Below are 24327 nucleotides of genomic sequence, written 5' to 3' on the forward strand. Positions count from 1 at the left end.
GGGAGAGGGGTGAGGAGTGGGAGATGGAAAGGGGGAGGAGAGAGGGTGGGGAGGGGAGGAGAGAGGGTGGGGAGGGGGAGAGAGGTGTGAGGGAGAGGGGAGGGAGGTGAGGAGGGAGATGAGGTAGGGGGTAGAGGGGGAAGAGTGTGGATGGAGGGGGAAGAGTTGGGAGGGGGAGGGGGAAGGGGGTGTGGGACGGAAGGGGGGTGGGGGAGAGAGGGAAGGGGTGGGGGAGGGAAGGGGGGTGGGGTGGGGGAGAGAGGGATGGGGGTGGGGGAGAGAGTGATGAGGGTGTGGGAGAGAGTGATGGGGGGTGGGGGAGAGAGTGATGAGGGTGGGAGGAGGAGGAGAGGGAGATGGAGAGGGGGAGGGATGGGGGAGGGAGGTGTGGGGGAGGGGAGAGAGGTGTGGGGGAGATGGGGTAGGGAGGGGGAAGAGTGTGGAGGGAGGGGGAGAGGGACACGCACGCGCGTGCGCGTCATTCTCCCTTATTTCTAGATGACTATCTCAAAAAACCCGAGACCATTTCCAACATGCACGGCAGAACCTGACAGGTGTTCAATGCTCAATAACACATTTCTTCTCTGCCATGGGCATTCCCATGCCAATCAGGATGACTTGTCACCATGATCATTCTCTGGCCACACAGGTGTGCAACTGGAGTTCAGCAGAGTAGATTACAGTTCATGCTTCCACTGTTTGTCTTTGGTCTCCATGTGTTTCCTTAGCAATTAAAACGAGCTATGTGCCTTCTATTTATGTTTTCAGCAAGTTTAAACAGTCTTAAGGCCAGAGATTCCCATGAATTATCTTGAGTAAGTCCGTGAAATGTTTTATCTGTCCTCTTGGGGATCATTTGCCATGATGTTCAGAGCAGAGAGCTTGTTTTGACATTCTAAATGTGATAACTACTCAACAGAACTAGTTAAGAATGATCAGAATCTCCATGCTGAAGATATTGGTTTGGAAAATAATACTGACTTCAATACCTGACAACAGTACTGATACTGGCCTTGCTAGTGAATTTGGAGATTTTTGCCAAGGTAGCTGTGTTAAAAAAAAAATGTATTCATTCAAGAGATGTAGAGTTCACAGGCTGAGACGGCATGTATTTGCCCACCCCCAAATGCCTTTAAAAAGGTGGTGTTCGGCTGTCTTCTAGAACTGTTTCACTCCTTCAAATGTGGGGATATTCACGATGCTGTTAACGAGAATCCCAGTATTTTGACTCAGTGTGGTGAAAGAATGGCAATACATTTCAAGCCAGGATGCTGTGTGGCTTGGAGGGCAACTTCCAGGTGATGGTGATAGCATTCCCTACCCTTCTAGCTGCGAGAGGTTATAGGTTTGAAAGGCGCTGTGCAAGGAACCTTAGCGAGTTGCTGCAGTGCATGCTGCAGATGTTCAAACTGCTGCCAATGTCTGTTGGTGGTGCCCATCAAGCAACTGCTATGTATGGTGCTGAGTGTCTTAACTGTTGTTGTAACCACATGCAATCAAGAAAATGAAGAGTATTTCATCACTGCCATGTGTCTTGCAGGTGGTGGACAGACTTTGGGTAGTTAGAGGAGGCACGCTTCTCACTGCAGGATTCCTGTTCTATATACACAACGTGGCCACAAAAGCAGATCAAATCTGATCTTCTGTTGTAGCCTCACTGTGTATATGACAATTCCAGTTAAGATCTGGTCAACATAACCATCAAGATATTGGGGAATTCAGTGATGGTAATGCAAATAAATGTCAGGGGGAGACTGGATTTTCTCTTGTAGAATATGGTTATCTTGTAGAATATGGAGATACTGGATTTTCTCTTGTAGAATATGGTTATTGCCTTGTGTGGCATAAATGTTACTAGTCACCTATCAACTCAGGCCTGGCTATTCATTTGGAGATAAATGACTTTCCTATCGGAGTTGACATGAATATGCTGAATATTGTGCAATCATCAGTAAATATCCCACCTGACATTACGATTAAAGGAAGGTCATTGATGAAGCAACTGAAGTTGGTTGGGAAATGGCTTGTGGTTCATGATTGACCTCCAACCACAAATATCTTTCTTTGTGGTAGGTATGATTCCAACCAGCAGAGAGAGGGATGTCATGCTGATTCCCAATGACTTCAGTTTAGCCGGCACTCCTGATGCCACACTTGATCAAATGCTGACTTGACGTCAAGGACAGTTATTCCAACTTCATTTCTGGATTTTAGCTCTTGAGTCTTTGTTTGCTATTTAACGGAGGTCCTTACTAGAGCCTATCCACATCTCCAATGTTTACCGAGGAGCAGGGATCACTGATGCTTCGTTTACGACAAGCTTGGTATCGTTTAAACATTCCTCAATCACTTTCTTTCAGGATCCAAAGGAAGTACTTATATAATGGAGGATTTCCCACCAGTAGTTAACCATTACTGCTGTGTTCATTTAAAAAAAAAACAGATCTCACTTGCATCTAGAACGGTTGGTGGCAGAAAATAAACAAAGAATATTACCACTTCCAAATTACACCACATCTTAACTTTGAACATACTGCAAGTTCTCTGTTTTTGTCAAAATACTGGAAGTCCTTACAACGACGCTTTGGATGTACCTCAATTACGCAGACAACAGCTTTAGCTCTGCTTTCTCAAGGATTATTCAGAATGGACATCAATTACTGACCTTGCAAATAATATACACGTGCCAAGTATGAATTAAAAAAGAAACTTTAAATTCTTTAGCCTTAGCTTCGTCAAATTTTATCTTCCTTTAAACATGCAACAAAATGGCATTCTAGATAGTTATTGACATTTCTGGAACTCAAAGCAACTTTTAATGATTATTTTGTGACAAAATTAAATTGTTAACCAAGTTTCTTAGTTATACATAATCAAAAAGTATAAAGTATGAACAATTATAAAGATAAACTATAATATGATGTATAAGTTTATTAGTAGAAATTAAGTGGGAATTTATCAATTTTTAGAGCTGGCGGCCTAATGTTTTGAAGACTACTGACTTCGTATGCACTGTTTGCCATCTTCCAGAATTCCACAAATCTTAAACAGTTTCTACAGATAGGAATAGCAAATGAAATACCACCATTTTATAAAAAGAAAACAAGTGGGGGAAAATAGTGAAATACAGGCCAGTCAGTCTGACACGAGTTGCAGGATAAATGCTAGAATCTAGAAATGGTAACAAGGCATTTAGATAATAATAGGTTTAAGAAGGAACTGCAGATGTTGGAAAATCGAAGATAGACAAAAATGCTGGAGAAACTCAGTGGGTGAGGCAGCATCTACGGAGCAAAGGAAATTTCCTACACTCCATCGATGCTGCCTCACCCGCTGAGTTTCTCCAGCATTTTTGTCTATCTTAGATAATAATAGGAGTAGCCAGGGACTACTTGGGACTCACATAAGAGAAACAAGTTTGATGAACCTGTCAAGGATTTATGGAGGTTGTAACCACCAAAATAAAGTGAGGGCAAATCAGTTAACATGGTATATTGGATCATTAAAAAGGCCTTTGATAAACTTTGACAGAAAACATTATTTAACTAAATTAGAACATACATTATTCAGAGCAATGCATTTAAGTCAGCTGAATGTCTGTAAGTTGACAGAAAAGTGCTAACAGGTGTAAACATGTAATTTTGCAGTTTGGAAGGCTGTGATTAGTGGGGTGCCACGAGGATTGAACCATTGCAGTCCATCTGGTAAAGGCACTCCAACAATTCTGTTGAGTGGACCCACAAGAGACTGGTACCTGGTGCGGCAAAAACTGTTGGTGGAACTCAGAGGAGCAAACACCATCCATCGGGGATGATGGGGTGGGGGGGGAGGGAGAAGTAAATGGCAATGTTTTTATTTGAAACTCTATCACATCTTATTATGGAGTAGGCAGTTTCAGGATTTACACTCAATTTGAAGAGTAATCTGTTGCCGACATTCCCGTGCTGCCCTTATCCTCCTAGGTAGAAAAGGCTGTAGGTTGCTTTGAAGTGTGGTCGCTTAGGTATAGAGGGGTACCTGCTACTCAAATGCTGTGTGATGAAGTTCATGCATAAGGGTGTGCGACAGTCGCTATATATGAACTGGGTCGAATAGCGTGTGTCCATGGTGTACAATTTTACAAAAGTTAGATTGATTGGGCTATAAAGGTTAGACTGATTATGCCAAATGGCTTGTCTGAGCTGCATACTATACAATTCACATTCTGAAATACCTTACCAAAATATTAGAAGAAAAAGGGCCATCGAAACCTTTTTCGAGCTACAAACCATTATAAAAATTATCCACTTTCTCAGAGCAAAAACTGCATTCACGCACATGCATGTGTCATGTTAAACCTTCTGAAAGGGAGCAGGGTTTTTTCTGGGAATCTATCAGAGAAATTAATTTCCTCAAATTTGATGAAAATATTTACAATTAAAATACATTAGAGTTATTTTGACTTAAAATGGTATCTGTTTTAAAGGTCAAGCGAAAAGACCTATTGTTTTCTGTTTTTCCTTTCACTTCTTTCCGGAATACCAGTTTTTCCATCTGTGAATTCCCAATCTGCCAGGGCCATTACAAAATTCTGTGAGTTTTGTAAGATTGTAACCGAATATCTGAGGATGCATGCAGCAGGTTCATGAAAGTTATCAGCTTTAAACATTAGCTTGCTTGGTAATTCCTCTATTGATCATTTTACATTCCTTACCACTTATAGCCTTGGGTTTTCTTATATTGTAATGCTTGCTTTTAATCTTCTCCCTTCAAGACATACACAAAATACTTTTTCTGCCATTTCTTATTATGAGTTCTACAAGTCTATTCCAGACCACCAGTTATAAATTATAGTGGTCTTATTGTCCCCCACATGTTACAACCAATACGATCATCTGGTTTTCCCCAATAATAATAATAATTAATAAAACTTAATATTAGTAATCATACCATTAATACTGTAATTGCCATTAATACAATTAATTCATTTAATAAGTAATTATGGAAGGGGTTCTTTGGCACGTAGGCAGCCAAGGAGAATAATTTCAATTCATTTTCTTGCAGTTGAGAGCAAATATACCTCTGTTCATGTACAACAGAACTCTTATCCTTGCTTGAAAATTATCACAAATATAGGGCCAAAAGTTCCTTTTGCATACACTCCTCTTCGCAGATGGTGACAAGATTAGTGATACACACAGGAATTATTCTTCCACCATGGTTTTGCAGTTTGAGTGCTTGCTGCTAGTTTTCCAGTTGTCAAATAGTCATTTCTACCTCCTGTTGGATTGAGGTAACACTTCAGATTTTTGTGTATTAAGTGCTGTGTGATGGAGTCAAAATTCAGCCATGTTCAATAAAATCTGATAAATTCTTCAAATTGCACCCTCCGCAAGCTCTTCCATTGTCAGCATTAAGTAGAATATGTATTTGCATATTTGGGCAGCTGATGGTCTTGACTGTGGTGAAGAACACACGTATTGATCTCCAAAACTTTGTTTTGTAAACAGAAGTTTTTTGTTGCACCTCAGACTTTAGACGTCCGAGGAACTGTTTACTTTCTCCCCACCCCTACTCTTGAGACATAATGATGTCTCCTATAAAATAATACTTCATGTTTATGACCACATAGTTTGCTGGTTCTCTTAGAAATTATCAAACCACCCACTGAACCGTTGGTACAGAAGTTAAGAGCTTCTTCAAAAGGTCCCAATAATGATGGAGTCCTGGGTGTGCTTTGTACTAGGTACACTCTGCTGCCCCTACCCCTGTCCCTCTTCCACCATCCCCTCCCTCCCCACTCCCCAAAGATCCTATAGCAAGCAAGATAGCCCAGTCGACAAAAAAGACGTAGTACGGTCATGGGCAGATTCATGGGTAATCTTCGGCTCCATTTCCGTAACCGGCTTCCGTCTCCACCATCTTCGTCCGCCATAGCTGAGCAAAGATAATAGTGCGGAGACGAAAGCCGGTTACGGAAACATCCTCGTAAAAATCAAAGATCGTTGGTAAAAATCTTCTCCTCATTTTCTCTCTGCCTCTCTGCCCCGTTAAAGGGATTCACTGACGGGGGGGGGGGGGGGGGGGCTGGCATGAGATCCGAAGCCGAGAACAGATGGCCCTTCGGTGTCATCCCCCATCACGCTCGCTGCCCGGCTCCAAAACTCCGGACCAATCTGCTCTTCAATACACCTCTGTGTCGCTTACGGCCGGGCATTTATTCCTCTTTCTGACAAAATGGCTGAGTGCTGGAACGGCTCTTTTGTTCGGCCCACCCCAGTGGAGCAGCAGTTTGGTGGAGGTCGGGTTCATACCTCAGTTCTTACCTTGGTATTAAGCATCAATTTCCCTCATCAGAGAAACGTTCCTCTGGAGATCGAAAGGCAGAGACTCGATTGAATCCAAATAGTCCTCCACATAGTTCACAGCATGCAGCTGCTCCCCGTTCGCAGGTCTCAGCATCTTGCAAGCTACATTTGTTATTTGTTGGGGCAGAAGGAGTGGGGAGCAGGCAGACTTTCCTTGGGCTACACTCGCTCGGTCGGTCGATGCAAGCCTCAGCCCCTTACTCTCGCTCACTCCGCCTTTCTCTTTTTGCGGAAAAAATAAACAACCAATTTTGTAAAGGCACAGCAGAGACAGAAAGAGGGAAGCGTGGATTGGAAAGGTCTCCCCTTTTACACAGCCTCTTTGCCCTCGGTGCCCCCTCCACCCTTGCACAGTCCGATCCCAATCCTGGGGCTTTGAATGCAAAACATTAAAAAAAGAATATTAACAGAATTATAATTTATTAACATATTAATCATTTATAAAAAATAACAGAATTATGAATCATGAATCTAACACTATATCACACACAAACCATTCCCCCGCAACGCTGATTACACTGCGAGAGGGATATACAAAGTCGGGTCGGGTTTACTGAAATGGCCGATGAAAAGGCTGACGTTCCGCTCCGTTGCGTACTGCACTTCAGCCCATTGGTTTTAGCAGGAGTGCACTATCTTGCTTGCTATAGGATCTTTGGACACAGTAGCTGACACAGGTAAATTAGCCACTCCACTCTGCTATTCAGTAAGAAGACAGCCGACTCAATTCTGATCTCATCGCCACTTTCATACTACATTTCATGCTTATGACTCCTGTTAATTCAAAAGGAGAGTCATTCACCATAAATATACACAATAACTTTATCTTCTCGGCTCGTTTGGGTAGAGAATTCCAAAAACTGCTTGTGGCTCCTCATTTCTATCTTAAATTGGTGACTTCTTATTCTGATACTATTCCTGTATTTATAGAAGACCCCATTGGGATAAACATCCTCGATTCATCAACTCTTCCATCAACCCAGATCTTTATCGCAGTCGCTGCCTCAAAAAGGCTGGCAGTATCATCAGAGACCCACACCATTCTGGCCACACCATCATCTCCCTGCTACCTTCAGGTAGAAGGTACAGGAGCCTGAAGACTGCAACAACCAGGTTCAGGAATAGCTACTTCCCCACAGCCATCAGGCTATTAAACCTGGCTCGAACAAAACTCTGATTATTGGTGGCCCATTATCTGTTATTTACACTTTATCAGTTTATTTGTTTATGTGTGTATATATTTATATTGTGGTATATGGACACACTGATCTGTTTTGTAGTAAATGCCTACTATGTTCTGTGTGCTAAGCAAAGGAAGAATTTAATTGTCCTATCAGGGACACATGACAATAAACTCACTTGAACTTGAACAATACTCAATGGGGGTTTTTTACATTCCAATGAATAGATCCAACCTGCTACACCTCTCTTCATATGTCAGCTAATTCTTATTGCAGATCAACCTAATTAATTTTCTCTTCATTCCCCCAAAGCAGCACATCATTACTTAAATAAATACAGAGACTAAAGCTGTATGCAGTACTTCAGCTGTGGTATTACCAGGTTCATTAGGTTGCGTTAAAACGTCCTTATTTTTATACGCCACAACCCTTGCTGCTATGGTCAACATTCCATTTGCTTTCTTGTGGACCGTATTCCCAAACTTTTGTTTCACGCACTAGGAATCCCAGATACTTTTGTACCACAGCATTTTGCAGTCATATTTTCAGCGATAATTTACTCTTTCATTTTTCTATCCAAATTAAATAATCTCATATTTTCCCATCTGTCAACGTTTTCCCTGTCACCTAGCACTTTGCAGATTTTTTTGTGTCCTCCTCACAACTTGTTAACACGCTTAATTTTGTATCAGCAAAAATCTGGCTACTATACACTCATTCACCTAATTTGATTCATTAATATAGCCTATAAATAGGTGAAACCTTAGTACCAATTCCTGCAGGACGAAACTATTGTCCATTTTTTAAAAATCACCTATTTATCCTGACTATAACTTTTTCCCCACAGAGAGTTGTGAATTTGTGGAATTCTCTGCCTCAGAAGGCAGTGGAAGTCAGTTAACTCGATGCATTCAAAGAGCGGAAATCCCAGGGGGGTGACAGGTCCCCCCACCCCCAACTGTTTTGAGAGGTGGGAGACGATCACCCCCCCCCCCCCCCATTTTTCGTATCCCGGATTTTAAAACTCGGTGAAATCTCAGCTTTCCGCGAGACAGTGGGGGTGGGACTGATGATCATTGGATGAGAGAGACGTCGGTCAGCAGGCAATAGGGGGGGGGGGAGGAGGGAACCATGATGATTCAGCGCGATGATTGGAGGAGGGATGTGTCTGTCAGAGGTGAAAGTAGGGAGGTGGGACTGAGAATAGAGCAGTGATTGGAGGAGGGAGACATCCGTGGAACAAAGAACATAGAGCGGAGCTTGAATTGGCCCGTTCACGGGGCTTTTCATCGTCTATTGCCCCGCGGTCAAATTGCTGTGTCGAGGTGATCGAGGCTCCCGATTTTGAAACCTCCGCCGGGAGATGGAAGGACCTGTGAACGGGCCGATTCAAGCCCCACGATTCGGGGCGGACAAACCTGTTGTTGCTGGAGTTCGGAGTCGGTCACCAACCAGGTCAGCTGAAGCCTCGCGCGCGGCCGCCAAGAAATGCACCTGCACCTATTGTCTATGTATCTATGATCTATATATTTTTGCTTAGTCAGTTCACCAAACATCAACCTTTTACCCCAATCCTGTGCACTCTTACCCAAGGCATTAATTTTTTAGGTAGACACAAAATGCTGGAGTAACTCAGCGTGACAGGCAGCATCTCTGGAGTGGGTGACGTTGAGACCCTTCTTCTGACTGATCTTTTACATTAATCTTTCATATGGCACCACAATGAATGACTTCTGGAAATCTAAATATATTATACACTTACTCACTTTATTTACCTGGTTACATCCCCAAAGCAATCCCACGAAATTGTCAACAACAATTTTCTATTTATAAAGTCATGTTTACTCTGCCTGAATTTCTTAGTGTCCTAAACAATTTGCTATTACCTCCTCAGTAAAGAGTTGTAGCAGCTTTACAATAACTGAGTACTGGTGTAACAGGCCTATGGTTTTCTTTCTGGCTCTTTTTTTTCCTCAAATAGTTTAGTTTTACTGATTTATAGTTTTCCAAAATCCAGTACATTTCAGTATACCTAATCCATATCTAACAAGGCCCTAGAAAAGTCATCAAATTCAGGGAACTGGTCAGCCTTTCACCCCAATGATTTTGCTGTTTAGTTTTATTTCTAGGTGATAAAAATTGTTTAGGTATCTCACTCATTGCTTTGTTATTGGATTTGGGTTATTATTGTAAATGTATCAAGGTACAATAAAAAAAATTGCATGCTATTTAGTCAAATCGTACCATGCAGAAGTACCATCAAGGCATACACACATGTACAACAGTGCAAAGAGAAAACCTATCAATGTGTAGAGTAGTGTTACAGCTGCAGATTAAAAAAACGAAAGTGCAAAGGTCAGAACGTGGTAAGAGATTGGGCTACACCGTTAATTTAAGAAAGGTCCGCTCAGTGGTCTGATGGCAGCGGCGATGAATCTGTTCCTGAATCTGGAGGTATGTGCTTTCATGCTTTTATAACTTCCGCCTTTTATAACTTCCGTTATAACATGCTTATAACTCCAGTGATGGTAGAGCAGAAAAGTAGGAGTTGGTCACATGACGATTTCCTTAGTTTTCTGAGGAAGTACAGGTGCACAACCTTTTATCCGAAAGCCTTGGGACCAGACACATTTCGGATATCGGACATTTTCGGGTTTCGGAATGGAAGATTTTTAGCGTAGATTAGGTAGGTAGCGCTGGCCGCTTGGAAAGTCTGGAGCGGCTGCCTCCTCCCGCGGAGACCGCGGAATCATTGTAAATCATTGCTTAAATGTTAGTCAGTTAGTTTGGAGGGATTTTATGTGGTGGGGGTGAAGGGGGGAACTTTAATTCTTAGTCCCCTGCCTGGTCAGAGAGGCGGGGAGCGGGCAATGCCTTTCCGGGTCGCCGTGCAGTACTGTGCCGCGGCTCCCACGTCACAGAGCTGGAGCTGCGGGTGTCCGGCCGTGCTGGATTTGGATTTGTAGCGCCGCGCAGCCAGGGGTAGAGTTCGCCGTGGTCGGAGCTACAACCGGCGCCGCCCGTGGCTGGACCACCGCAGCCCGGACGGCTGTGGGCCGCGGCTCCCAACATCGTGGAGCTGGGGCTGCGGTGGTCCGGCCACGGGCGGCGCCGGTTGTAGCTCCGACCACGGCGAACTCTACCCCTGGCTGCGCGGCGCTACAAATCCAAATCCAGCGCAGCCGGCCACAGCCCCAGCTCCACGATGTTGGGAGCCGCGGCACAGCGGTCCGGAGCTTACTGCACGGCGACCCGGTAAGGCATTGCCCGCTCCCCGCTTCTCCGACCAGGTAGGGGACGAAGAATTAAAGTTCCCCCCAAAAGCCCACCAAACTAACTGACTAACATTTAAGCAATGATTTACAATGATTCCTACCCTCCCGCGCAATATACACTCACCCAATATACTCTCACCTTCTCTTTTATGAATGGGGATTTAGTTCCCCTTTGTTGGAGGACCGACCGGAGGTTCCGCTGTCACCTCTGCGGGCCGCCCTCGGTGAACGTTTTCAAGGACCTTTCTTCAAGGACCGAAAAAATGTCCGCTATTCGGAGGTTTTCGTTATTTGGATCTTCGGATAAAAGGTTGTGCACCTGTAGAGGTTTTGGTGTGCTTTTTTGGATGTCGCATCAATGTGGCTGATCTAGGAAAATGTTGGTGATATTTATACTCAAAAAGCTGAAATTCTCAACCATCCCCACTTTACTACTGTTTATGCTGGTGCATGTACATCACCTCATTTCTTGAAGTCAATAACGAGCTCCTTCATTTTACCGACATTGAGGAACAGGTGTTGTCTTGACACCATATTACTATGCTCCTCTATTCTTTCTGAACTCTGTCTTGTCATTGTTTGAATCTATGCTGGTGTTACCTGCAAAATTCTAAATGGAGCAAGAGCAAAATTAGGCAACATAGTCGTGAGGATACAGGGAGTATAGTTAGGGGCTGGGAACAAATCCTTGCAGAGGACCAGTGTCATGAGAATTATCATGTAGGGTGCTACTGATTGTGGTCTTTGGCTCAAATAGTTGAGGATCCATTTGTAGAGTAGGTTGTTCCTACGTTCAGGCGTTTGGAGACGTCTTTCTTGGTTTTAAAAAAAATCAATAGTACCACGAATCCTCCATTAGCGATCGCTATCACTCAAAACCACAACCTAATGGACCTGTCCCACTTAGGCGATTTTTTGGGTGACTGCCGCAAAATTTTCAACACGATGAAAATTTTTCGGCGACAATTTTTGCTGTCGTGGGTTGACGTGGGTGTTGTCGTAGGTTGTCGCCAGGTGTCATAGGTGAATTACATTAAAACTATTCACTTGCAGTCGCCTATAGAGTCGCCGAAGTGGGACAGGCCCATAACAGTCAAAATATGAAGAGGCCAGTGTTCATGGAATTCAATAAATTTTACATAATATTAAAATTATACTAGATACAGCAATGGCTTTGCAAAATAACAATAGCCCAGCAATGCTGCTAAAAATGTACTTTAGAACAATGAATGACCCAAGCCAAACTGTTCCTGTGTAGCTGTAACACACATTTATCTTACCAGTGTGTCCATAAAAAGGACAAATGCAATACAGACGGGCCAGCCTAATCTCAAGCACAATAACAACATGTCCCTGATAGTGTTATTGAACACCATTTACTCATCAGTAATCTTCTCAGAGCTCAATTGTTCTGTGGAGATGACCTGGCTCCAGGATCTCCTAACAGTCTTAATCTAAACATGAGACTTCCAGAAGTGACGCGAGACAGAATGCCTTTGACACCGGCGAAACCTTAGGGCACGTGTCGCAATAGGACCCCAAGAAAATAACCTCTGAAGACCCTCCAGCCAAAGCACCAAAATCCATCCGTTTCAGTGTGCTCATCAGGATCTTGCCCATCACCATAATAGTCAGAACAGGAATGGATAGAATTCACAATTCGAAGAGGTATATGTCTACATGCTGCCAAGACTTGGATAACTGCACGTTCTTGTGTCTTATCAGTTTAAAGATGGATCCCCACCCAAAACATTGCCTGTTCATTCCCTCCACTGATGCAGCCTGATTCAGAGTTCATCCAGCGCTATGTTTTTTGGTCAAGATTCCAGCATCTACAGATTCTTGGGTCTCCATTGTGTGTATTTTTACAAAATGTACTGCAATACTGATCAAATCACCTTTGTTACTAGATTCTATCCCATAGCACATTCAAACAACCAATCTACAAACTTCAGAGGACCTAGGCAAAGACAGGAGGCATGAGAGAATGTGCAACTAGCTACATATCCCCCTGAAGACCTATATTACTTGACAGACAAACAGATCATAGATCTTACATAAAAATGCTGTCAATTGTTGTTTAATGGCACAATGGAAAACCTTCACAACATGAATACAGTAATTCAAGATCACCCTTTCGAAGGCAACAGGGAATCAACATTCAATGGCATTGTTGGTGATAACCTCAAGTGATTGATCAAAACAAAACCTTTACTTACCGCTAAGCTTCAAAGCCACGTCAGTTTATGGACATTGCCCTCTAGTTTATCATGGCAAGTACCACACTCAGAATTCCTTTGGAAGTCAGTAATCCCCGTAAAATGTCATGCTCATTGAGTCTCCTACACTCTGGACCCGAATTCAGCTCTCCTTGAGTTCAGAGCCTCCCATTTTCTCCTAATGCGCTGGTGTTTTACAAAGTGTTAAATGTTACTATTATCTCTAACAATTACTGGAAAGATGGCAAGAAAGTTAGATCGGCTTCCTCCCTCACTTAGATGAAATGGTTCCAACCCTGCTCATCACCTATGGCATGTGACATTCTTTGTGGGGCATCTTTACAAAAATGCCACCCATTAGGTCAATGCAAGATAGCAGGTTCCAAGGACCTTTTGGAATGAGGCCTCTTGGGGAGCCTTTCTCTCTCTACCAGCATGAAATGCTGCTTACAGGCCTTTCACAATATTTTTCTATTTTGCACCAAACCAAAAATAACCACCAAAGGGTTCTTTGGGTTTCCAGTAAAGTTTAGGTGTGTATTCTTCAAAGCACTGCTTCTAAACCTCTTAAGCAAGCTCCGAAGGCTTCTAAACATCAAATATCAGTACATTTCTATAATTAGTTTCCCTCGTAATCAAACCCCCTAGTTGATGATCCCTTTAAACAGCACAGGTATCAGGGAAGGGGTGCAGAAACAAAGTGATGAGGTCTTCCTGAGGCTTTTGTTGCCTTTTTATTATCACATCATCTTACTTTCTTATCTATGTGTCATCCACAAAATGTAACAAATCACATCTTCTTTGCTGCATTCAGGTCATTTACATAGTTGAGGCCTAGGACCAAAAACCGTGGCACATTACTTAGTTCTCCTTGCCAACAGATATTGACCAACTTATATAAAATTAAAACAGGAATTGCTGAAAGATCTCAGGTCATGCATCATACATACATTATCATTTCAGGATGAGACCATCCATGATTTTCTTTTGACTCATTTATGCCAATTCTGTTTCCTGTCAGCCAACCAATCTTCTATCCACTCCATCAAGCCACAAGCTTGATTTTATGCAATAAGCTTTTGCAGGACCTTATCAAATGCTCTATGAAAAGTACATTCACAGCAAGTGGTACCTGCTGCAAATTTTTTTTAAAAAATACTAAAAATAACATTTCAGAAAATGTTGGAAATATTCAGGGCAGAAAAATCTATGAAAAGAGAAAGTTAATCACTCAGGTCGACATTGTGATGAAAGGTCATCATCATAAGAAGTTTACTTTTGTCTACTCACGTTGCCTAACTGAGTATTTATAGCAATCTCTCTTCTCACTTCAGCATTGCATGAAAATTGATGCTGATCTACATATCTCCAGATGGGCAAGTGACAGACAGTCTCCCTTATGAACATTAGATTGCACAAAGCATGGTAAAGGTGTAATACGTGCACCCTGCTTTGTGATCAAATAACAGGCAACACGGAGCGGAATTTTATAGTCTGCTTCTGAAATTAGATAAAGTACTGATTGTTCCAATTATGTAAAATAAAAAAGTGATTATTCTAATTTGCTATCAGTTTAATAACATACCAAACATTAGTCTACTTTGCCGTGTACAAGTGCCAGTGAGGAAGCTAGATTCTTGAAGCACAGCATCCTAAATCCAACTTCAGAACAAAAACATTTTCAGCTGCAAAATGAACATTCAAGTGCCACAAATTGATAATAATTCTTTAAATTTTGCATTCATTTTGTGCATCAGCATTTTCATATTTTTGGGCGTCTCATAAGAGATTAGGCATCTCCATGGGGATTCCCTTGAACTTCTACTGATGAACCGTAGAATGTTTCCTCAACTTAGTATCCGATATGTAATAGAACTTTATTAATCCCAGGAGGGAAATTGATCTGCAAACAGTCAGAAAACACAAAATACATGAAACATAATATTAAAGTGACGAATGGGAAAGGATCGGGGATGTGCACAGATTGGGGGGTGGGGGGGGGGGAGTCAGTCTACCCACGCCATAAGTGAGAGTTAGTACCGTTTGTATATCACAGGGAAGAAGGATCTCCTGTAGCTCTCTGTACTCCATTTGGTGGAACCAGTCCCTGTTGCCTAAAGGTACTCCTCAGGTGACCAGTGGTGCATGGAGGCGGTGAGCTTGTATTGTCCAGATACTCCCACAGTTTGAGGAGCATCCTCCCCAAGACCACCTCCATGAATCCAACTCCACCCCCAGGATAGAGTCAGGCCTTCTTGATGAGTTTGTTAATACCTATTGGCGTCCGAAGGCCTTCGCCCTGGCTGCCTCAGCACACTACAGCGAAGAAGATAGCACTGGCTCCAACCGATTGTAGAGCATCTGCAGCTTCTTTTGGGCCTTCTCAAAAAGTAAAGGCCGGCAGTCCCTTCTTGTACAGGGCCTCAGCTGTTCCTGGACCAGTCCAGTTTACTGTCCATCTACACTCCGAGGTATTTGCACACCCTGGTAAACTGCACATTCGCCCATTGATGGAGTCAGGGGTGTTCCTCTCCTCCTGAAGTCCACCACTAACTCCTTAGTGTTGTCCGTGTTGAGCCGCAGGTGATTCAGCCAACATCACTCAACAAAGTCGTTGACTACACCCAGCATTCAGCTTTCTTCCTCCCTCACCGATGTAGCCCACAATTGCAGTGTCACCTGAAAACGTCTGCAGGTGGCAAGAGTCCGAGTTATATCTGAAATCCGAGGTGTAGTAGATGGGGAACAGGAAGGGAGAGAGGACCTTCCCCTGTGGAGCCCGTGTTGCTCACTATGTCTGAGATACAGTTCTGTAACCCGACATATTGTGGTCGTCCAGTCAGGTAGTTAGTGATCTAGGACACCAATGGAGCTCCACCCGCATCTTCGTCAGTTTCTCTCCTAGCAGTGCAGGGCGGATGGTGTTAAAAAGCACTGGAGAAGCCCAAAAAACATGAAGTGTGACAATTGTTCTGCTCTTTACCACCTACACAGCACAGCCCATCACAGGCTCATCATGCTCCTTTCCATACAGTCCACCTTCATGGTGCATTAGGAGAAGGCTGGAAGTATCATCAAGGATGGCTGGCATTACCTTAACCTTTGTTCTAGAATATATAGGAGCTTGAAAGCCCAGACATTGAACAGAACCTCCTACTAACTAATCGCATCTTTCACTCCCCTTCCCAGAGGAGCGGTCACATCCTAACTACCTCACTCAGTTATTCTGTCATTGCACGTTGCTTTTATTTTCCACTACTTCAGATGTATCTTTAAATGTGTATCATCAGTGCTATTCATCATTACCATGTAATTATTCACTCCAGATACCTTGCATTAATTAAGGATTTCCATTGCACCCTTCAATATATCACAATTACTAATTCAAATCTGATTCTATATAGGCATCTTTGAAATGGGATTTAGATTTTTCATCAGAACCTGGACCATCAACCTGAATGTTAGCAATGATTCGCTTTCCACCTATATTAAAATAATCTTGAGAAATTCAGAGAGGTTTTCATAAGCACCATTGTTCTTTGATGTTATAGTTCCAGGTCAGGTAGACCAAGCACTTGTTTAGTGTGCTATCTCTCATGCAAAAATATTTCATCACAGGGTTCCACATCACTATGAAAAGTACCAATTATGCAATATTTACCAGATTCAAATAACCTACAGCTTCAATATAGCCAAAATTCACAATCAAAACTGTAATGTTCTGCATCTGCTTTATTTAGTAAAATATATTCCAGTTCACAGTTAATTTCCCATATACCAAACAGAACAAAATATTTGTCGCTGCTTTAGTATATACATAAACAGAACAAATTATTTGTCGCTGATAAATAGTATTTGTTGAAAACAACTCAACAATTGAACTGCAATGTGGTGGGGCACAAAACTAACCACAATCTACTGAACACTAAATGAAGAATAACGAACTGCAGCTGCTGGTTTTACAAAAGAAGACACAAAGTGCTTGAGTCTGAAGAAGGGTCCCAGCCTAAAACATCACCTATCCATGTTCTCCAGAGTTGCTGTCTGACCTGCTGCAGCACTTTGTGCCTTCATTGAACACCAAATAACATTCATTTACACATTCTAGTTAAAGAATATATAAAACAAATTACCGCAACTTATCCCAATAAAACAGGGCAATTTCTCTTTAAAAAAATAATGGAGGATGCATATAAATAATGATTCCAACACTTTGTGTCTTTCTGTTCATGATTTGAAGCATCTCTTACCAGACACCAGAAGGACCTCCTCTGTTCCATGAACATGTGCAAATTGTCCAGTTTATCTTTGAAACTTAAGTTCACTATACCTGGAACATTATCACAAACCTCTTCTGCATTCTAAGGCCTGTTACATTATTCCAGAAATAGATAAAATACTCTGGCCAAATCAGAGTTTTATCAAAACGCTCATCATAACTTGCTTTACATTTTATTTATAAAGTATAGAATACCTATGCCAGCTTAATAGCACCTGGCTTAATAGATGCCGTCATCCATCCCTTTTCTCAACTTGTTCTCTTACACAACTCAACCCCCGATTCTTCCACCATCTATAGTGGAGTAATTTACAAAACCGTTTACCCGATCAACTAGCCATGTCTGAGACACGGAAGAATATTAGACAAACACCACGCTAGACGCGGATCTCTGGAACTGCGACAGTTGCACTACTTGGAGCGCCAGTGTTGTATCCCTTTTAAAACGTTGCCTTTTAGTACACTGTGCCGTTCCACGTTCTTCCTACCAAAAGAAGACATCTATTTTTCTGCATAATCTGCTATTATCTGGACATAACTGCCTCAGTAAATTTTCATGGATTATTATAGAGATTTTAACTACAGTAAAATCTGAGAAGCCGACATTAACATATTATAATACACATTTTGCAAACATGCCTAGCACGTTAAACCCCAAGGATACGAGTTTTAACCATATAAATGCCTCCGAGTGCGGCATGCTCAACCAACAGCAATCGTCCACTTTAAATTCAAATCTTCACCGGTGATTTCCTCAATCGCCAAATTTGTAATGCCAATTTAACATCCCCCATCTCGCACCATTAATACAATTGACAAAAGACTTACCGTATGTTATAGTATCCATCGATCCAGTTATCCATTTCATTTTTAATATGGCTATGAGGGTTGATGCGGTCCCCTGTCCAGCAGCGCCTTGAGTACCACGAGTCAGGGCCATAACGTTCTCGCGAAGCGCTAAACTTTCCTTGGATAGTCGGGGGGAAACGCCGTAGTCGTTGTCCAAGCTCCCCTTCTCGACATAACGCCAGGACGGCGGAGAGCCATAGAAGGGGTTGCCGGCGCAGTCAGAGTACCTGCACTGGGAACCAAATGCATCGCGGTTGTCCACCGTGTCGGGCTCCTCAATCTTGATTTTGAAGTTGGTCGCCGCAGCGAACTGGTCGCCGCCGTTCAGGGCGCAGTTCTCGTCCCTCCCTGAAGCCGCTCTGCTCGACAGGTTGTACATGGAGCTCTCCCTCCGAGGAGACGGCCCGGGCCCGTAGTTGCGGAGGACTCTGCCGAAGGAGCAGTGCTTGTGACCTTTGTCGGGGAACTCAGCCGCCTGGCTTTCGCCACTTCGTGGATTTGGCCTCAGCGGCCCTGGCTGCCGCCTCCTCGGCCAGGCCGCCGCCGCCCGACACACAGGCCGTTTCCCCTGCGCGGCGGAACCACCTCGAAGTCGACGGCGAACGCCTCGGTGGCCGCGTCCATCTCGTCTGCCACCTCCATCCTGCCGGACTCCTCCGGCTCTGGGCCCCGGACTCGGCTGGTCGGAGACAGGCGGCCTCGGCGTCGAGCCCCGCCGTGCCGTTGGCCTGAGGGAAGCAACATGCAGTCCATTTTGCCCTGACTAGTGTACCCGACTGCAGCTCTCCTAGCTCGTTGCTGTCCACGTTGATGCCCATGGAGACCGAGACGGCTTGGCAGAGCTCGCGGGCGGTGTCGCTTGTCCAGCGAGTACGAAGCAGCTGCCGCTGAAGTCGGCCTCGGGCGAGTACTCACTCGCCAGCTCCCGCTCCTGGAAGTCGCAGTGGTAGGCGCGGACCTTGTCGCTGGGCGGGTAAGCGCTGAAGATGGTGCGGACAACGAAAGGCCGCGGCGCGCCGGCCCCGTCCTCCTCTCTCAAGATGGCGCCGCTCTGGCGGCACGCGGCCACGTCGTCTCCACAAAAGGCGCCAAAGCCGCCGCCGCCGGGGTCGCGCGTGCCCGCCGCCTCGTGGCCGCCCGCCGGGTCGCGCGCTCCCGCATGCCCGGGCTCCCGCGCGCACGCCGCGTGGAACACGCTCTCGAACACCGCCCCCTGCCGCTGCAAGCTGACTGGTTCCAAGCCGGGCCCCGCGTTGTAATTGCCATACAGGCTCTCCGTCTCCATTGTGTTCTCCTTATCTGTCTTGTCTGTGTGTACAGTACAATATCTATATATTGCAAAGTTACGATCTCCTCTCGTTTTTTGTCAAAATGCAAACACCGCAGGACTTCTTCCAGAATGCATTTAGTAGAAAGCAATGTAGGAGAGCTGCAAATTAAAAAGGCAATGTTCACAATCCCGTTACTGATTCATTTTTCCTCGAGCGCACTTAAGAGTTTTTCATAGCTCTCAAAAATACGAGACTACGTGCAGAGTTTTATTGCAATCAGCGGGAGCTGCCAGCATTACTTTTTTTCCCACTCATGGCCAAATTTTAAACGTGTTAAATTCTTTCATTTCACGTCAACACTGTACGATCCCATATATTAACTCCGCCTTCTCACATCCGTGACACGTTATTTGCACTGCAATCGTATATATTTGCCTGCTCTCCGTTTTCAAATTATTGGCGAAACACTTTTTAAGAGAGGCTGAATTCGGTAATAGGTAGCTTTCCGATTTCAATTGCACGACGTTGTCCCCGTTGCAATCCCAGCAGACGTTCAATGACAGTCGTATTCTTGTTTCAATTGATTAAATGCAGGGACGAACCTCGTTCTGCCCGGCACGGTGGAACGTCGTGGTTCCCTAGATATGCTGTCCGACGCTGATTCCGCAGTTCAATATCACTCGGTTAGTTTCAGTAACAATTACTCAAAAAAGCGGCCATAGGAGACGTACAGTAAACACGATCCGCTGTCACAAACAACAAGTGTTTGGATTCCTTTTTCTTTTAAGCACTAGTTTCAACTGAAACAGATCAGGAGTAAACTATTCCCGGGGATAGGAGAGCGGGGTTTCCAACATGTGGGAGCGAGAGCAATGAGATTCTCGGGAGGTCGTGCGGAGCTCAACAGCAATTTTTTTTCGTGGTGTTCACCTTATCGTTAATTGCACAAATACTCACTTGCAACGTAATGCAAAGTCCAGTTTTGCCTGTCCCTTGTTGCGAAAACACAGCTGCAGTGCACTAATCCAGCAAAGTCCCACAAAATTGGCACTGCAAAGAATCGCAAACTTTCTGTCCCACTTAGCACTCTCAGATAATGCAGCTCGACTTCGGCGCTCTGATTTCCATCGATGTCTTGGATTTGTAAAATATTCCTTGGATGTTATTTGCACGGCGCCTTTTTTAATTTAGTGGTATCCGACTTTAGTGATCAGATTGCAACCATTTTGTCAAATTCAGGTGTGCGTGCTGTGATAGCAAAGCAGCGTTCGATCTGCGCCTTCTCTGAGCTACTGAGTGCATCTGGCAATTGAAAGTGTTGACGCTACGTTTTGAGACCTTGGGGCTCAGCCAAAATAGCTGCGTCAATCAAGAGTATATGTGTAAGCGAAAGAATCAAACACATTTGTACACAGGCAAGCGCAGTAGATATATTAAAGTTACATGGTAATATTCCACATCCCAGAAGAGATCGAATTGTTTCAATATATTTTGCAGACATTCAAAATATTGCAAACCTTGGAACCATTTAACTCAAACGTTTGAGATGGCTGCCTTTATTGATTAAATGTTGGGGTGGGTGACTCAATTGGCTTGACTTTAAAGTGTGTTTGGCACTTGAATCTAAACACATTGTTCATATCCCTGGAAAAAGCTAATTTTGCTTACTTTGTGAAGGCTTTATTAAAATCACTGATGTGGAATAGTTTATTAAATTGAGGATTATAGATATTTGAAGGAATGGCAATGCCTTCTGTTAGTCAACCACAAACTGGCTCTTCCACATATTTGATTTCTGTAGAACAGAGATCAATTATTACATATTATTTTGATTGTTTAATGGTAGCTGGGTTTCTACAAAATCATGCAGATTGTGTTACTGTAAATAATGATTATTTCTGCATGTCCCAGAAGCCTCTTGACAGCTACCCCATTTTAGCAGCTCAGAATTTGAGGTTTTGTGCAATGGCAAACCCTCGGTATTTAGTGCCATTATTGCGTACAACTTCCAATGTCCACGGATGCACAATTAAATCTCTCAGTAATACTTCAGTCGTCCACTAGGTGCTTTGTTGCAGTGTTCACAGATGCAAACAATGCAGTCAGTGAAGAGATGCAAGTATCAACTTTTTATGGAGCATTCTCTCTGAAAAAAGTATAAAAAAATTAACGACTGGTTGAATGAGTTGTGCATGACAGGATATCAAGCTGTAACTGCAGCCGAGCGAGATCTCTTGCTCTGAAAACTAACTTTATAAATATGGAGTGTCATTCCTTCTATGCAAAGATAAATACAACTCTAAAGACTTAATATTTTAAACTGTGTAATATTTCAATTTAGATTATATATCTTTTTGTTTGCCACATTCTTCCCTTTGTTTTTTCTGAACAGTTAAAAGATAATTGTTATTTGCGCTTCTTACTTCCTGATTTGTTGTCAGAATGATTTGTTAACACGTTTGACTGCTTATCCTGTTTGATTTCTCTGTTCCTGGACACTTGGGATCCCTTAGTGATGTCAACCAACTAAACACTTGTGGACATCGGTGCTGCAGAACCTGCTACATTTTTGTAGGCTTTCTTGAAGATCACAACGTGCAGACCATCATTTTGGTTGGCTATGTAAAATAATTGGATTTTAAAGATGAATGTCTAGCCTTTGTTACAAACCTCCTGATCATTTTAAATTCTGATTAAATCCAAAGAGGGAACCGTTAAACAACAAAATTGCAAAATCAAATAAAAATTGTTCATGAAACTTATTTTTACCTCGGAGTACTAAAAGATTTGCCACAGATTTGCCATTTTTTCTTCATGTATTCCTTTTGGTTGGACATAATTTTTGGCCCATGGCCTTACAACCTCTACTGTCTGTAGATATTTCAACGATCCAAGTAATAGAATTAACTTTAATCCAGACATAGACAATTGCAATTGAGACAATGGTTAACCTTCATGTCATTCTGCAGTGCAAGGGCAAATTAACAAAAAAAATCATGCCTTATGGGAGCAGCTCTGATCTCTTGAGAGAAAACCAGTGATTGAAAGTACCCGGAATTGTTACTGTTGCTTTAATTACTGTAATAAAATTAAAATTAATACAATATGAACAGTACAACATAAAATAAACCTCTTTGTCAAATAAAGATGAGAATAATTTAGAATGACATTTGGATTTTTTTAATGCTTCAGGATGAACATGAAAAACAGTCATTCGGTCCAGTGCACCATTTTATAATTATACTTTGAGTTATCCAATTGAAAATTTTGGATCATTTGGAACATTATCAGTATGTTTCAATGAGAATTTTTATGCCAATCGTATGTTTTTGGTTGCATTGAAACATCCTCGCATGAAACCCCAAGGAATCCATTGTGGAAAAGTCTGATTATTTGGTGTTCCACTATTTAAGTGACCTTTTGCATCCTCGGGTCCAGTTAATTTACCTACAGCTAGTTGTTCCTAAATTATTCCTATATAGGCACTCCTCCAAAGCTACTCCTTAGAATAACAAACTTGATATTGTTAATTAGCTTGCCTGTGCTTGATTTCACATTTTCTTTAAAACATGGTAATATATTAGTATAACAGGGTTGATGTTTTTCTAAGACTGGTTTCATTGGATGAATGGGTGTTTACATGGTGCCGTCACCTATCAAATGGAATCATTCAGAAGTTCTCACATTAACTTGGTTTGAGCATGTAGCCCATACGTTTCAAACAGCATGGCAATCAGAATGGGGGGAGAATCCAATGGCTCCTGCACCCAACAGATTGGTCAAAGCGAATATGAGGGAAAAGACATCAAACATTTAAGCAGAGGATAGTCTTTGTTAAAGCCAGGAGGAGTGATGGGCTAAGCTTCCAGAGAATGGTAAGAGGTCCTCTTCTAACTTTTTAATTCTCTCTCTGTCCAGTGGAAGCTTCCAGTTAACAAAGGTAACATTTAGTTTTCTATGCTGCAAATCTTTAACCAGTGTGTAATAACTCCTTATTGACGACAGCCTGTACCTTACAATGTCTGGCTGAGCCTCAATTAACAGTTTGCGATCTATGTCACCAGACAACAGTGATGCATTGGTATTGTTTGTATGATAATTCTTTTGTGTTTCACAGCATTGTTGATTACCACTCTAACCAATATTTGTGGACAAGCAAATTGGAAACTAACACAGCACAGTATCTGTCAATTGATGGAGTTAAAGGGTTTTATAAGGTCAAAAAAAGCTGTGTTTGGTGAGTTGTCTCTGCTCCCTGCATCCCTCCTGGAACACTCTTATGGTGAAGATATGTTGAAGACCATGTTCATTGTATCTCTAGATGGGCAGAGTCCAAGTTGGATTTCGGGGAGCAATGCATCAGCAACTGAGAAGGTTCCTTGTGATGACCTTCGCTGAGACAGACAGGAGGGAGTCACCTTTACAGTTAATGCAATCAGAATAGTGTCGTTTCATGAAGATAGTCCTGATTATGGTGATTCTGAAGTCCTCTGGCATGTGCTCATTTTCCCAGACATGGGAGATAAAGCCATTCTCTCTGCCAGGCTTTAGAACTACAGCAAATATGTCAGTGGTTGAGAGGTTGTTGCTATTTTCAGGCTGATGTATGAAATCCTTTTCAACTTTTTAACCTTGAGTGACAGCAATGCTGGACCGGACAGTTTGCTGTGGGATGGAGCTGAGGACATCTGTGTCAAGGACGGACTTATGTTTGAGGAATTATTCAAAATGCCGCGCAGGAGTGCTGCAGGTCTTACTGCTGCCTCACAGCTCCAGCAACCTGGGTTTGATCCTGTCCTCTGGTGTCCTCCAGGTGGATTTGCATTGTCTTCATGTGTCCACATGCATTTCCCCTGGGTGATTTATTTGACTTCACATCCGAAGCTCTGCTAACTGGTAAATTAAC

General features: G+C 43.0%; 1 protein-coding gene across 1 annotated transcript in view; it reads right to left on the bottom strand.

Annotated features, from left to right (window-relative positions):
- ar (androgen receptor) overlaps nucleotides 1–20740 on the bottom strand; it is a 246996-nt gene extending 226256 nt beyond the window's left edge. Inside the window, 10 exon segments of the mRNA XM_033030096.1 lie at nucleotides 18130–18182; nucleotides 18184–18218; nucleotides 18221–18238; nucleotides 18241–18640; nucleotides 18642–18716; nucleotides 18718–18803; nucleotides 18806–18891; nucleotides 18893–18923; nucleotides 18926–19025; nucleotides 19028–20740. Coding sequence (XP_032885987.1) covers nucleotides 18130–18182; nucleotides 18184–18218; nucleotides 18221–18238; nucleotides 18241–18640; nucleotides 18642–18716; nucleotides 18718–18803; nucleotides 18806–18891; nucleotides 18893–18923; nucleotides 18926–19025; nucleotides 19028–19435 — 1292 coding nt within the window. The 5' untranslated portion in view covers nucleotides 19436–20740.
- Between the last annotated feature and the right edge of the window lie 3587 nt (nucleotides 20741–24327).

This window comes from Amblyraja radiata, chromosome 12, assembly GCF_010909765.2.
Source record: "Amblyraja radiata isolate CabotCenter1 chromosome 12, sAmbRad1.1.pri, whole genome shotgun sequence".
Lineage (NCBI taxonomy): Eukaryota > Metazoa > Chordata > Chondrichthyes > Rajiformes > Rajidae > Amblyraja > Amblyraja radiata.